The 12,534-nt window shown below is 35.9% G+C and overlaps 9 protein-coding genes across 9 annotated transcripts; 3 read left to right on the plus strand and 6 right to left on the minus strand.

Annotated features, from left to right (window-relative positions):
* Nucleotides 1–33: 33 nt before the first annotated feature.
* Nucleotides 34–1,254, minus strand: WICANDRAFT_34671 (uncharacterized protein; the record flags this gene model as incomplete). Its single annotated transcript, XM_019182216.1, has 1 exon — nt 34–1,254. One exon carries the CDS (start codon nt 1,252–1,254, stop codon nt 34–36), a length of 1,221 nt encoding a protein of 406 aa, XP_019037710.1.
* Nucleotides 1,255–1,470: 216 nt separating this feature from the next.
* PXP1 (putative indolepyruvate decarboxylase family protein) lies at nt 1,471–2,674 on the minus strand (the record flags this gene model as incomplete). Its single annotated transcript, XM_019186516.1, has 1 exon — nt 1,471–2,674. A coding segment is annotated over exon 1 (826 nt), but the record flags the coding sequence as incomplete, so codon positions are not given.
* Nucleotides 2,675–3,423: 749 nt separating this feature from the next.
* Nucleotides 3,424–4,970, minus strand: SLM5 (asparagine--tRNA ligase SLM5; the record flags this gene model as incomplete). The annotated part of the gene is made up of 1 exon (XM_019182803.1): nt 3,424–4,970. The coding sequence occupies one exon, from the start codon at nt 4,968–4,970 to the stop codon at nt 3,540–3,542; it is 1,431 nt and encodes a 476-aa protein (XP_019037712.1). The 3' UTR covers nt 3,424–3,539.
* A 230-nt stretch (nt 4,971–5,200) lies between these two features.
* Nucleotides 5,201–6,022, minus strand: MMS21 (SUMO ligase MMS21; the record flags this gene model as incomplete). Its single annotated transcript, XM_019185102.1, has 1 exon — nt 5,201–6,022. The coding sequence occupies one exon, from the start codon at nt 6,020–6,022 to the stop codon at nt 5,201–5,203; it is 822 nt and encodes a 273-aa protein (XP_019037713.1).
* Nucleotides 6,023–6,185: 163 nt separating this feature from the next.
* WICANDRAFT_70420 (uncharacterized protein) lies at nt 6,186–7,792 on the plus strand (the record flags this gene model as incomplete). The annotated part of the gene is made up of 2 exons (XM_019184204.1): nt 6,186–6,239; nt 6,360–7,792. The coding sequence occupies exons 1-2, from the start codon at nt 6,233–6,235 to the stop codon at nt 7,790–7,792; spliced, it is 1,440 nt and encodes a 479-aa protein (XP_019037714.1). The 5' UTR covers nt 6,186–6,232.
* Nucleotides 7,793–8,083: 291 nt separating this feature from the next.
* TIM9 (protein transporter TIM9) lies at nt 8,084–8,347 on the minus strand (the record flags this gene model as incomplete). Its single annotated transcript, XM_019182198.1, has 1 exon — nt 8,084–8,347. One exon carries the CDS (start codon nt 8,345–8,347, stop codon nt 8,084–8,086), a length of 264 nt encoding a protein of 87 aa, XP_019037715.1.
* Nucleotides 8,348–8,771: 424 nt separating this feature from the next.
* On the plus strand, nt 8,772–9,575 carry URA3 (orotidine-5'-phosphate decarboxylase; the record flags this gene model as incomplete). Its single annotated transcript, XM_019183779.1, has 1 exon — nt 8,772–9,575. One exon carries the CDS (start codon nt 8,772–8,774, stop codon nt 9,573–9,575), a length of 804 nt encoding a protein of 267 aa, XP_019037716.1.
* A 268-nt stretch (nt 9,576–9,843) lies between these two features.
* On the plus strand, nt 9,844–11,142 carry WICANDRAFT_34741 (uncharacterized protein; the record flags this gene model as incomplete). The annotated part of the gene is made up of 1 exon (XM_019182223.1): nt 9,844–11,142. The coding sequence occupies one exon, from the start codon at nt 9,844–9,846 to the stop codon at nt 11,140–11,142; it is 1,299 nt and encodes a 432-aa protein (XP_019037717.1).
* A 114-nt stretch (nt 11,143–11,256) lies between these two features.
* Nucleotides 11,257–12,418, minus strand: WICANDRAFT_96530 (uncharacterized protein). The gene is made up of 3 exons (XM_019186517.1): nt 11,981–12,418; nt 11,461–11,960; nt 11,257–11,415 (listed from the first exon to the last, which is right to left on the minus strand). Exons 1-3 carry the CDS (start codon nt 12,057–12,059, stop codon nt 11,314–11,316), a joined length of 681 nt encoding a protein of 226 aa, XP_019037718.1. The 5' UTR covers nt 12,060–12,418; the 3' UTR covers nt 11,257–11,313.
* Between the last annotated feature and the right edge of the window lie 116 nt (nt 12,419–12,534).

Here is a 12,534-nt window from a genome sequence, read left to right on the forward strand (position 1 = left end):
CGAAGCAAATATACTATACCCTTATATAACTATCTATTCAGTCAATGTTTCACTGTGTTTTTGGTAATCAATGTAGCCTTTTGGACCAGGACTGTAAAAAAGTTCACGATAATACTTGTTTAATGGTAAACCTTTTTGTAATCGAGTTGGTAAATCTGGATTTGAAATAAAATACCTACCGAAAGCAATTAATGTTCTTCCATCTTGTATATCATTTTTCAAAGCATCATGATTCGACATATAGTCACCAGCTCTAACAATTGGTCCTTTCCAAATATGATAAAAGAAATCATTATTACCACCTTTAAATTCAGGGTATTCATCAGTGGAAACACCCGTAAAGATTCGTGGCTCAACAATATCAAGAAATTGAACTCTTTTGCCTTGTTGAGCTCTAACTTCTAATTCACCCACGATATGAGCATATTGTGCCAATAAGGTTGGATCATCTTGAACACCATTAAAACCACCAAATTTCGAATATGGAGAGAATCTAACAGAAACCTTGCCAGCCCCAATAGCATCGATCAAACCATCAATGATTTTCAAAGGCAATTTTGATCTATTCTCAATTGATCCGCCATATACATCAGTTCTTTGATTTGATTCTGGGTCTAAAAATTGATTCAACAAGTATCCATTGGCAACATGAACTTGAACACCATCAGCTCCAGCCTTGATACAATTAATACCAGCTTGAATAAAATCAACAATATGTTGTTCAATTTCTTCCAATGTTAACTCAAGTAATGGATTATTGAACTCAAGTGCTTTTTCTTTGAAATCATAAGCACCGTCGTGAGTGATGTATCTACCAGCAGTTGCAGTTTTATAAGGGATTCCATTCTTAGCAAGAACATCAGGAATGGCTTGTCTACCTAAACCAAACAACTGGGCAACAACAAATGAACCATTATCTTTAATTGGCTTAAAGATCTTAGCCCATGCTTCAGTCTGTTCCTCATTCCAAATACCTGGACACCCATCAAAGAATCCTGTGGTGAACTTCGAAACAACAATACCTTCTGTGATAATCAGTGCCCCTGGGTTTTCAGATCTCTGACGGTAATACTCAGAAGCCAATTCAACATTAGGAACATAAGAATCAGGGTCTGCTCTAAGTCTAGTCAGCGGAGCTAAGACGACTCTATGGGAAACCTCAATATCACCAAGCTTGATGGGTTTGAATAAGTTGGTGTCTTTTAATGAGAGAGGTTGAATTCTTTGGTCATAATCAGGTTGCGCCAGGGTCATAGTGAGTAATATATTTAGACCTAATGGAAAGCAACTCAGCTAAAAGACCAAAGACCTACTTTTTCACTGCTTTTATACTTTTCCATCTTCACACACCTTTCCGTTCATCACTAATTGTAACTTATTTTCCTGGTTGTCGTGATTATTTTTTGTTGATGTTTCCGTCTTCCAAGCCAATTTAACTCTTTACGGAAATCCGCCAAGTCCAATTTGGATTTGTAATAATCAAACTCGAGTTAAACTTTCACTACACAAGTCATCAGAATCAAGTTTTGGTAAAGTTAATTCAATAAATGGATTAATAATGATAAATATCTGAGTATCTAATCAATTGGCTATGGTATTTTGAATTTATAATTTACAGCTTCGTTGACTTCTTTTTGTTCTGCCATCCAAAACCGACTTTCTTTTGTACTCCTGGTGAGATAATCACATTCAAAACAGTGGTTTCACCTTTTGAAAGGTTTTCCAATGCTTTTTGGAACCCATCATGAACTTCCTTTTCAGTCTTGACTAAAATACCATCAGCTCCAAGACTTTTTGCAAGAACATCATACCTGGTTTCTTTACTAAGTGCTGTTGATGGAAGTTTTTCATATTCATTATATGAATAGCGTTTCGTATCAATTCCTTTATAGATACCACTATTGTTCATCACAACGATGATAACAGGTAAATGTGATCTAACAGCAGTTTCTATCTCTAATCCTGAAAAGCCAAAAGCAGAATCTCCTTCAATTGCAATGACAGTTTTATCTGGATTTGAGATTTTAGCAGCAATAGCATACCCTGAACCAACACCCATAGTGGCATTTGTTCCAGCATCGATTCTTTGTTTTGGATAGTTCTGAGGAAATGATATTCTGGCAACATCCATTGTATTAGCACCTTCAGATATTAGGATTGTGTCTTTCTCTATTGGTGCTATTATTTCACGAAGCACTTTATAAACGTTATTATATGTCATCATATCATTCTTTGTACTTTCCTTATTAATCAAAGACTCATTATTCTTTTCAATTGTTTGTTTCATATCAGTTGGAATCGGCGGAGCCTTAAACTCATCACCTAGCTCATGAGCAAGTTCCTCGACAACTAAGGATATATCACCAACCAACCCATACTCCAAAGAGTTCAATGAATTATTTCCAACTTCATCCGGTGAATGATCAACTTGAATGAAGATAGCATCCTCTCTATATCTCGGTGCTTCTCCAAAATGCAATATCCAATTGAGTCTAGCACCCAATAGTAGAACAACATCAGCATTCTTCAAAGCTTTGGATCTAGCAGATGATACATTCAAACAACTTTCATCAGGAACAACTCCTTTACCCATTGGAGTTGGCAAGAATGGGAATTTATGATCCTCAACAAACTTTGTAATGACTGAAGAAGCGTCGGAATAAGCCGCACCTTTCCCAACGATAACCAATGGTGATTTAGCAGTTTTCAATGCGTTTGCAACCAGCTTGATTTGCTCAGATGGTGGTTTGAATTTTGGAACATCTTTGGTTGTAATTTGTCTCAATTGACCTAACAAGTTTTCCTCCTCTTGCTCTGTTAATTCACTCTCTACTAAATCAGCTGGTAAGTCGAGATAAGTACTCCCAGGAACCCCAAAAAAGCTTGACTTGTAAGCTTTTGATAACAAGCCTGGAAACTGATCAAATGATAATGGCCTAGCACTAAATTTAGTATGAGGACTCAAAAGACTTATTTGGTCGAGTTCTTGGAAGCCGCCTTTTGTGACATCGCCAAAACTTGAAGATCCAGCCAATACCAGTAATGGCCAACGGTTTGCATTAGAATTCAATATTCCAGCAAAAGCATGTACGACACCAGGACCACCAACAACAAGCAAGACACCTGGCTGGCCTGTTAAATACCCATAAGCCGAAGCAGCATAAGAAGCAGCTTGTTCGTTTCTGAATCCGATAAATCTGACACCTTCAGCAATCAAGGCATCACCAACTTCCACGATTGGAATACCGACAATTCCAAACACTGCTTTGACGCCTAGCTTTTTGAGGGACTTAGCGATGAGTTTAGCTCCTGAAGACATAATTGAGATTGTATGGCTGATAAATTGAATTGCAAAGGAAAAGATGTCAAATCAATGAGTTAAAGTACCTTTTTCAATTTTCTTTGAGGAGAAATAATCTGGGGCTTTCGTGGTTGACCGGTCCGAGAGCCGGATAGTTTACTATGACTACACGGTCCGTGCTTCCGACATGAGTATAAAGTATTTACAAGATTCTATTCACAGTATACACAAACTATCTTCAACATGGACATTCACCTTTGCTTCTTGGGAAAGGGACGACATCACGGACATTCTCAACGTCGGCCAAATAACATATTAGTCTTTCAAAACCTAGTCCGAATCCACCATGAGGAACAGTTGAATTCTCTCTCAATGACAGATACCATTTTAATTCATCTAATTTCATTCCTCTGTCATTAATTATACTAGTTAGTTTCTCTAGATTATGTTCTCTTAAAGACCCACCAATAACTTCACCGACTTCTGGTACTAACAAGTCAAAACATGCAACTGTTTCATTATCTGGGTTAACCTTCATGTAAAATGCCTTCATATCCTTTGGGTAGTCAATAACAAAGACTGGGGATTTGAAGTACTCACCGGCTAACCATTTTTCATGCTCAGTGGCCAAGCCGTCCTCGTACTTAACTGGATGTTGGAAAGTTTCACCAGAGGATTCCAAAATCTGCAATGCTTCTTTATATGTGATTGTTTTCCACTCTGTTTCATAAAGTTTTTTCCATTTCTCTGTCAAGTCCGTTTTACCTTCTTGACCCTCCACAGATCTTTGTGATTTTAACAGATTTGAAGCAACTTGGTTTGTATCATTCACTAGATCTTTAACAACATGCTTAATCATTTGTTCGGTTAACCCAGTTATTTGACCTATATCCTCCACATATGGCATTTCAGCTTCCAACATCCAAAATTCACTTAGATGTCTGTTTGTACCACTAGCTTCCGCTCTAAATGTTGGTGACAATGTCCAAACTTTACCAAGGGCAGCCGATAAAACTTCTAAATGCAATTGTGAAGAAACAGTCAGGTAAGCATTCTTACCGAAAAATTTCTCTTTATTTTCTGATAATGATTTTGATTCAACTTGGAATAATTCTCCAGCACCTTCACAGTCTGATCCAGTTAATATTGGTGGGTTTGTTTTGAAAAAACCTTCATTTTGGAAAAAATCATGAAGTTTCAAATCGACAAATGATCTAAATCTTAAAATGGATGATAGATATGAAGTTCTCCAACGCAACGTTGATAATGACCTTAAATATTGAATTGAATGGGCTTTTTTCTGTAATTGGAAATCATCTTTAACATTTCCTACTATTTTGAGACTTTCTTCGCCAGGAAGTACCTTAAATTCGAATGGTTGTTCTTTACCTTTTGATTTAACCCAGAAACCTTTCAGCTCAATAGATTGCCCTGTTTTCAATCCTGTAGCCTGGGCTGGTGATAACACACACATAAGATTTTGATGAGAGCTACCATCTGATAAATCCACAAAGGACACTTTCTTCAGTGAACGCACTGACTTTATGTACCCATTGATAGTTAATTCTGATTCTAGTGGTGGTGGGTTCTGGAAAAGTTGTGAAATTGAAGGAGGTAAAGTGGATTGAAATCTTTTCAAAGTAACATTAGTTCTGAAAAGAGAGCGCATAGGGTTACGCCTTAGCATTGTGAAGATGATTGGATGAATATGATGATTTGATTATTGAAGTTATCTGCTTGGTCTGTTCAAGATGGAAAAAAAAGATAGAAAAAACATCGGGAAATCACCCAAATCGGGAAAACCCCCAAATATGGGTTCCAGTAATGAAAAAACTACAAATATCACAACTTCGTGTTAACTATTGATATAATATACAATAATCGAGCAAATAAACATCATCAATCCAATTTCTCATACTCTTCAGCATTTTCCAATTTCTTTTCTTGAGCTTTGAAACTTTTCACTCTTAGTGTCATCAATCTATCTGGAATAAAGTCAGCTCTTCTCAAACGCGCTCTACAACCTGGTGTTGGACAATCCTCCATCACACCAGCAGATTTCCAAGTCCCCAGTATACTTGCTTGATCGAATGTATGTTTACATTTTGTACTGATCATTGGAGCGTCAAAGTAATTCATAGAAATTGGACATTTCAAATCAATTTTACCACCACCAACTTGGATATCATCATCTTCTTCTTCATCTGGCAATGGATCTAATGGATGTGATATCACAAATGTTGCATTTTTCAAGAAAATATAATCTGGATTACTTTCATCTTTGTTGATAGGTGGAACTCGCTTCAATTCCTCATCAAGAATTTCACCAAATGACTTCTTGTTCGTGCCCACTGATCTATATGCATCTATATTATCCACGCTCAATTCTGGTTCCTCTCTTAGTCTAGCTCTGATTTGATTTTTAGCTTTGTTAAATGTTTGATTGAAATGTGTTGTTTGTTGTTGAGCACCCACTAAACTTTCATATGAATCAAGCAGTTGTTTGATTAATTCCAAATTCACAGCACCTTCGATATTCCATTCACTGTTTGCATCATCTGGGAATAACAATTGAAAATATGTAACTGCAGCTTTCAATATTTCTTCCTGTGTCTTCTTCAACTCATCCAATGAAGTGGAACTATCTCTCAAATCTTCGAGCTCACGCTGAAGACTTCTTGACACTGGGAAGTATGATGGCAATTGAAGACCTTCTGACATTATGATAGCGTTATTGTAACCTCTTTTTTGGCTGATATAAAATCCTTGTTTAGTCTTTAAAATCATAAAAGCGTGTCAGATTTTTCGCGTCCTTGAAGTTTCCAAAACTTTTCGCGAATATGAACTTTTTTTTTGGTTTTTGGTGAAGTTGAGAATTTGAAATGTGAACATCAACAACGAAGAAGCACAAAAGTATCAACTTTATAAGGAATGTCCAGTCGAGAGCTTAAGCCACTACATCAGTTTGAGAGCTTTCGGATTTTGGTGCTTCGAGTGATCGAGTCCTTCGTGTACAAGTCACTGGATGAGACTATCAGTTTACTGAAAATAACCACAGTTATCAACAACAATCCATTATTACAACTAGTCAGAACCCATATTAGTCCAGATAAGACGATAGAAACATTACCCAAAGTCACTATTAGGGATGTTATTCTATCGATAACGAAGATTTTTCAATCCTCAGATATCCAAATTCTAGCTAATAATGATAATTTCAAGATAAAGTTGTCGAGGGAAGACTTTCAAGGTTTGATTGATAAAAATTATGGAAGATATAGGGATAATGCAATTGAATCCATACGAGACTATGAAGAAGACTATGAGAAAGTGATGAATGAGATATCGATGATTGAAAAAGGTGAATTAGATCAACTAGTGATTCAAGAGTATAAACAATCGTTACCAGCTCAGCTCACAAAGCCTGCTCAACAACAACAACAACCATCAAATACCCCAGCGCAACAGCTGAAACCACAAGTACAAGCACCCCCTTCTATAATACAGCAGCAGTCACAAACTCAAACGCAAGCTCCACCACAACTACAACCACAACAAACAAAACAAGTGCAAGCTGTTCATCAAACTCAAGCCAGTACGCAATCTCAACCACCACAAGCTACCATCCCACAAACACAATCAGTCCCAGTTCCAAGTACTCGATTACAAGCTACTAATGCTATTGAAGAACCTGAGAAATCCAATATTTCTGTATCAAAGACTGATAACAATCTTCCACCAAATCCAGTCAAATCCGTTGATTTTGCGCCAGTTTCGAATGGCGAAGAAAACGAACCAGTACCTGCTACTATGGAAAATGGAAACGCTGAGGAAGAAACTGAGGAACCTGAAGAAGTTAAGGCACCTACTCCTGAGGCTACAACTCCTCCAGGTGATGATAATGATGTGGAGATGGTGGATGTTAAAGAAGAAGTTGAAACGGAAAAAGAAGGCGTGAAGGAAGAGGAGCTAATAGGAGAGACATCTGATGCTAAAGAATCAACTGATGGTAGCGAAGGTGATGATAGATCAGTTGAGAGTGCTCGTAAAAGAAGATCCTCCACGTCCAAACTTGAAGATAAAACACCAGCAAAGAAAAGAGCTAAACTGTCAACGTCTGTTCCATCTAGTCCTGCTGGTCCAGTACACGCACCACCAAATAAGAAACTTCAAATTCTATCAAATCCGTTGATTGCAAATATTACATCATATAAATATGCCTCAACTTTTTTACAACCAGTTAGTGAAAGTAATGCCCCTGATTATTACTCATTGATCAAAGAACCAAGAGACTTGAAAACTATTAAACAAATGGTTAAGGATGGCAGGATTCAAAATGCTGCTGAATTAGAGAGAGAAATTTTGTTAATGTTTGCAAATGCTATAATGTATAATAAAGACGGTACGGATATCAACAATTGGTCAAAAGAGATGCAAATTGAAACTGACAAGCTATTGCAATTGTTCAAAGAGTCTTATGATACTACTTAAAATGAATGTTTAATTAATTAATGAAATAAACTCAAATAATCAAATGTAGTTAATAAAGTATAACCATGTATAATAATGTGGTTAAAAAACATATGTACAAAATAGAGCGTAGCTTGCCTCTTTATGATCCATTCAATGTCATAAAATCTCAACTTTCTCCCATTAAATTTAAAATGAAATACAAAACACAACAAAAAAAGTAATCTTCTAATAACTTGCATAAAGACTAATCATCACTTCATACAAATTTGATCTTTTCTAGAGCAACTATCAATCATCAACTTCCACCTCTTAACGTCTCATTTGTTCAGTTAATAAAGCATTTTGTTCTTGGAATCTTTGACCAACTCTTTCACTATGTTTCAAGAATTTTTCACTACATTTCATAACACAAGTTTCTTCTTTTGAAGTTAATTTTGCTGAAGTGAAATCATTAACACAATCGGTAAAACAACGTTCAACCAAATTGGAATAAAGACGCATAAAGTCTTTCATTTGTTTTTGTTCAACGATTCTTTGGAAATCTTGTTGTTCTCTTTGGTTTAATTGATCCATCTTGTCTTGATATTTTAGTTTCAATAGTATTAAATCAAATGCTTTGGTAAGTTTTCATTATGGCAAACAAGTTTCAGTATTTTTTCAACATTTTTTTTTCTTCGTCAATTGGAAAAAAGATCGGAAACATCCCAATCAGGAAATTATCTGGATATAGTGAGTACATAGGAAAATGGTTTAAAGACCTTTAAATCTTTGATATTACCTATGAAGCATTGGATAACAATTAAATTAATGGAATATCTCAATTCATTCAATTCCATTCGAATATACAATTAGATCATATTCTCTAAAAACATTAAGTTTAGCATCTCGTTGTTGGTCGCGGCCACTACTTTTTTTTTTCAACTGGCCAAAGATTTAATTATCAAACAACTTTTATAACCTTTTTTGACTAAAATCACCTTTGAAAAGATATATCACTATGGTCCAAACCTTAACCTACCCTCAAAGAGCGGAAGCTCACCCATCACCTTTGGCTAAACGTCTTTTTGGCGTTATGGAGTCCAAAAAATCAAACTTGTGTGCTTCAATTGATGTTAGAACTACCAAAGAATTTTTGGAACTAGTTGATACACTAGGCCCATACATCTGTCTAGTTAAAACTCACATTGATATCATTGATGACTTTTCAATTGAAGGTACCATTGAGCCATTGAAAAAATTGGCTTCAAAACATAATTTTTTGATCTTTGAAGATCGTAAATTTGCAGATATTGGAAACACAGTTAAAGCTCAATATTCAGGTGGTGCTTTCAAAATCGCTACATGGTCTGATATAACTAACGCACATGGTGTAACTGGTGAAGGTATCGTTAGAGGTTTGAAAGAAGCTGCTTCAGAAGTCTCACAAGAACCAAGAGGTTTGTTGATGCTTGCAGAATTAAGTTCAAAAGGTTCTTTAGCTAAAGGTGAATACACTAAACAAACCGTTGATATTGCTAAAACTGATAAAGATTTTGTTATTGGATTTATTGCCCAAAACGATATGGGTGGTAGAGATGAAGGTTTTGATTGGTTAATCATGACTCCAGGTGTTGGTCTTGATGATAAAGGTGATGGTTTAGGTCAACAATACAGATCTGTCAGTGAAGTTGTTGCTGGTGGTAGTGATATCATAATTGTGGGTAGAGGTCTTTTTGGTAAAGAAAGAGATCCAAAAGTTGAAGGGGAGCGTTATAGATCTGCTGGTTGGAACGCATATTTAAAGAGAACTAGCCAAATATGAGGGTTAATTTAGAGTAAACATGCAATAACAAATAGACCTTTAACGTAGCAATCCACAACCTTCTCAGCATGTCAAGTATTTGTTTCCAATGAAGGCCTTAAAGTTATTTTGAAAAGTCTATTGTGATTACCGGGATATTACCTAATTGTTTCGCGATTTTCTTTTTTTTTAAATTTGGAAGAACGTTAAATTGGCATAAACTACTTGAAATCCTTTTTGAATCATCCTACGTCACTTTCAATCAGTTAAATGATATCAAAAGGTTTCAATGGTGGTAACAGGTGCTCACTTAAATAGCCCGAGCAGTTCAAATGGCCAATCCAACACACCACGCTTGGCTGGTCCAAGTTTTTTGGGAACGTCATATATAATCAACAGTTCACTTGAGGAAGAAGATGCACAACATATACAACCAGAATTGTCAAATAAAGGAACAAGAGTCGTTGGTTTTGGTAGTGCTGGTATTAGAGCTTTGATGTATCAATTGACCTCTTTATATCTAAGAACGCCACCTGCCAAACTATTTAGGCCCACAAGAATAGATTATATGGCAATAACTAGATTATTTGTTCATGGCTCAATGACACAAACCACTAAAAGACCATACAATTTTTATAAAGACTCTTCTATTGGTGTCTTTGTATCAGCTATCAAGAAATTTGGTTGGAGATTCATCCCTGATACTATTTTACCCCCATTAATTGCAAATTCGGCCACTGGTGTTGTATTGTACACTACATACCTGGTTAGTTTACAACATTTTAATGGAGAAAAGAAAAATTTCTTGGAAGATCCTTCTCCAATTGATACTTTGAGAGCAGGTTTTGTTGCTGGTACTTTCCAATCAATGGCTGCTGCTCCAATTGATGCAATTTATACAAGATCTTCTGCTAATGAATTGTTAAAAGGTCAACATGAAAATTTGTGGAAATTTGGATTGAAAAAACTACATGAAATTGGTGTTTCTGGTGTATTTGCAGGGTATGCCTTAAGCTTCATGAAGGAAAGTATTGGATTTGCCATATATTTCTGCTCTTTTGAAACTATAAAGAATCAAGGTTACCATTTCACAAGAGATGTCTTTATAAATTTCAAATATTATAAAGAAAAAGTGATGAGTCCCTACCAATTCAAATTGTCTAAAGAAGAATATACTAAAAAGGTGGAACAAGAGAAAAAATTCAAATTTTTGAAGACTTCATTTGTATTTCTAGCAGGTATGACAGCATCATTATCATTACAGATCATTCAATATCCAATAACCAAAATACAAAATATCCACCTTTCAAGATTAGAAGCATTTGATATATATGGAACATCATTACCAAATCGCGGGAAACCAATAACAAGATCCAGGATGCTAACTATTTATTACAACACTTACTTGGATACATTAGAGCATGTGCTGTTTATACAATCAAATTCCAAGTTGAGTTGGTATGACTGGCTATATAGAGGGTTTAGAAGACATGCTCTGTCGACAATACCGGCGACTACCATTGGGTTGGTTGTTTTAGAAGCTTTGAGAAATAAACTGGCAGTCGAGATTGAACCACTTGCTCCATGATTAAAGGTAAGAGAGGGTTTTTGTGTATATAGAAAGTGAGTTGAAACTCCTATTAACTAAATATTCTGGGATATGACATTTGGGAAAAGTCACAAAATAATAATGACGTTTTATTAATAAATAGATTGCCCACAGTTTTGTGGGAATAAATAATGAATTAAGAATGATGTACTATATCTGTCTCTTTTGGTAGTTTCTATATGAATTCCATACCAGTTTCCAATAGTTATTCTCAATGTTTTTTGATAATATATCAAAATCATTCTTCTCCAACTGAGATAGATAACCATTCAATGGAATGGAGCTCATAAAAGGGACGAAAAGACAGTCAGGAACTTGTTTTTTCCAAGTTTTGGATTTCCTCAAAATTAACTCGTCCTCAGTTGTAGAGATAATTTTGGAAATTTCTTCCTTCACTGCTTTCAATTTCTCCCTGGCAGTTAAGAGATGATCATTAGCAACAACACAAGTTTCATAAATTACATCTTTCAACTTAGCTTCAATTTCTGCTTTCTGATCTTCATGACCTTGAAATAGCCTCAAAAGCGACTCCTGGGACAAGTCATGTTTTGTCATTATATCAATTGGTAGATTTATCTGGTTCTTATTTTGAGCATAGTATTTAGTACCAATAACTATGGAGGCAATCCCAGTGGACTGCCCTATATGTGCCGAGATCTCAGTGATCAAGTTTTGTAACTCAGAACTTTCCTCGACTAACTTGATGGTGGATGGAGATAACTGATTAGATAGCAACAAATTTTGAACAATGTAATTCAATTGCGAATAAAGACCTTCGCCATAAGAACACAGCTCATCTGTGTTTTGGAAATATGACTTGGATAAGAAGTGCTTCCTTGTTGATAAGACTTGATTGAAACCCTCTGGACTAAGATTGAATTCGTTTCGAATACCATCCCTAAGTAATAAACCAACTGGTTCACCAATGACTTGATCACTATATGGATTTTGAAAAATCTTGAAGAGCATCTCTTCCCAGAATTTGAATCTCAAATCATTAGATGAAACACCAATAGTAGACTTCAGTTGCTTATTCACTTGTGATTCTTGAGCAGATATCTTGGATATTTCAATATTGAAAGCTCTAGTAGCAATGAAATAATCTCTAGCAGGACTGGGGATATAAGCGGACAAGATGTAGGAAGACTTGTCAAACTTTGACAATGATCCCAAACAGGACTGTCTGGCCTTGTCTATCTGTGACTGGTAGGCACTTGATAGTGATCTTCTGGGCACAAACACAGCTGGTCTCCTCAAGAACATTGCGTAAGGAAATAACATACACTGGTTTGTAATGAAGTTGATTTGATTCGAAGCTCGTTCTTTTCTGAACTGGGGGCATCTGTTACGTAATAATTCGCGAAGCTTAGT

The sequence above is a fragment of the Wickerhamomyces anomalus genome (assembly GCF_001661255.1).
Source record: "Wickerhamomyces anomalus NRRL Y-366-8 unplaced genomic scaffold WICANscaffold_5, whole genome shotgun sequence".
Classification (NCBI taxonomy): Eukaryota; Fungi; Ascomycota; class Saccharomycetes; order Phaffomycetales; family Wickerhamomycetaceae; genus Hansenula; species Hansenula anomala.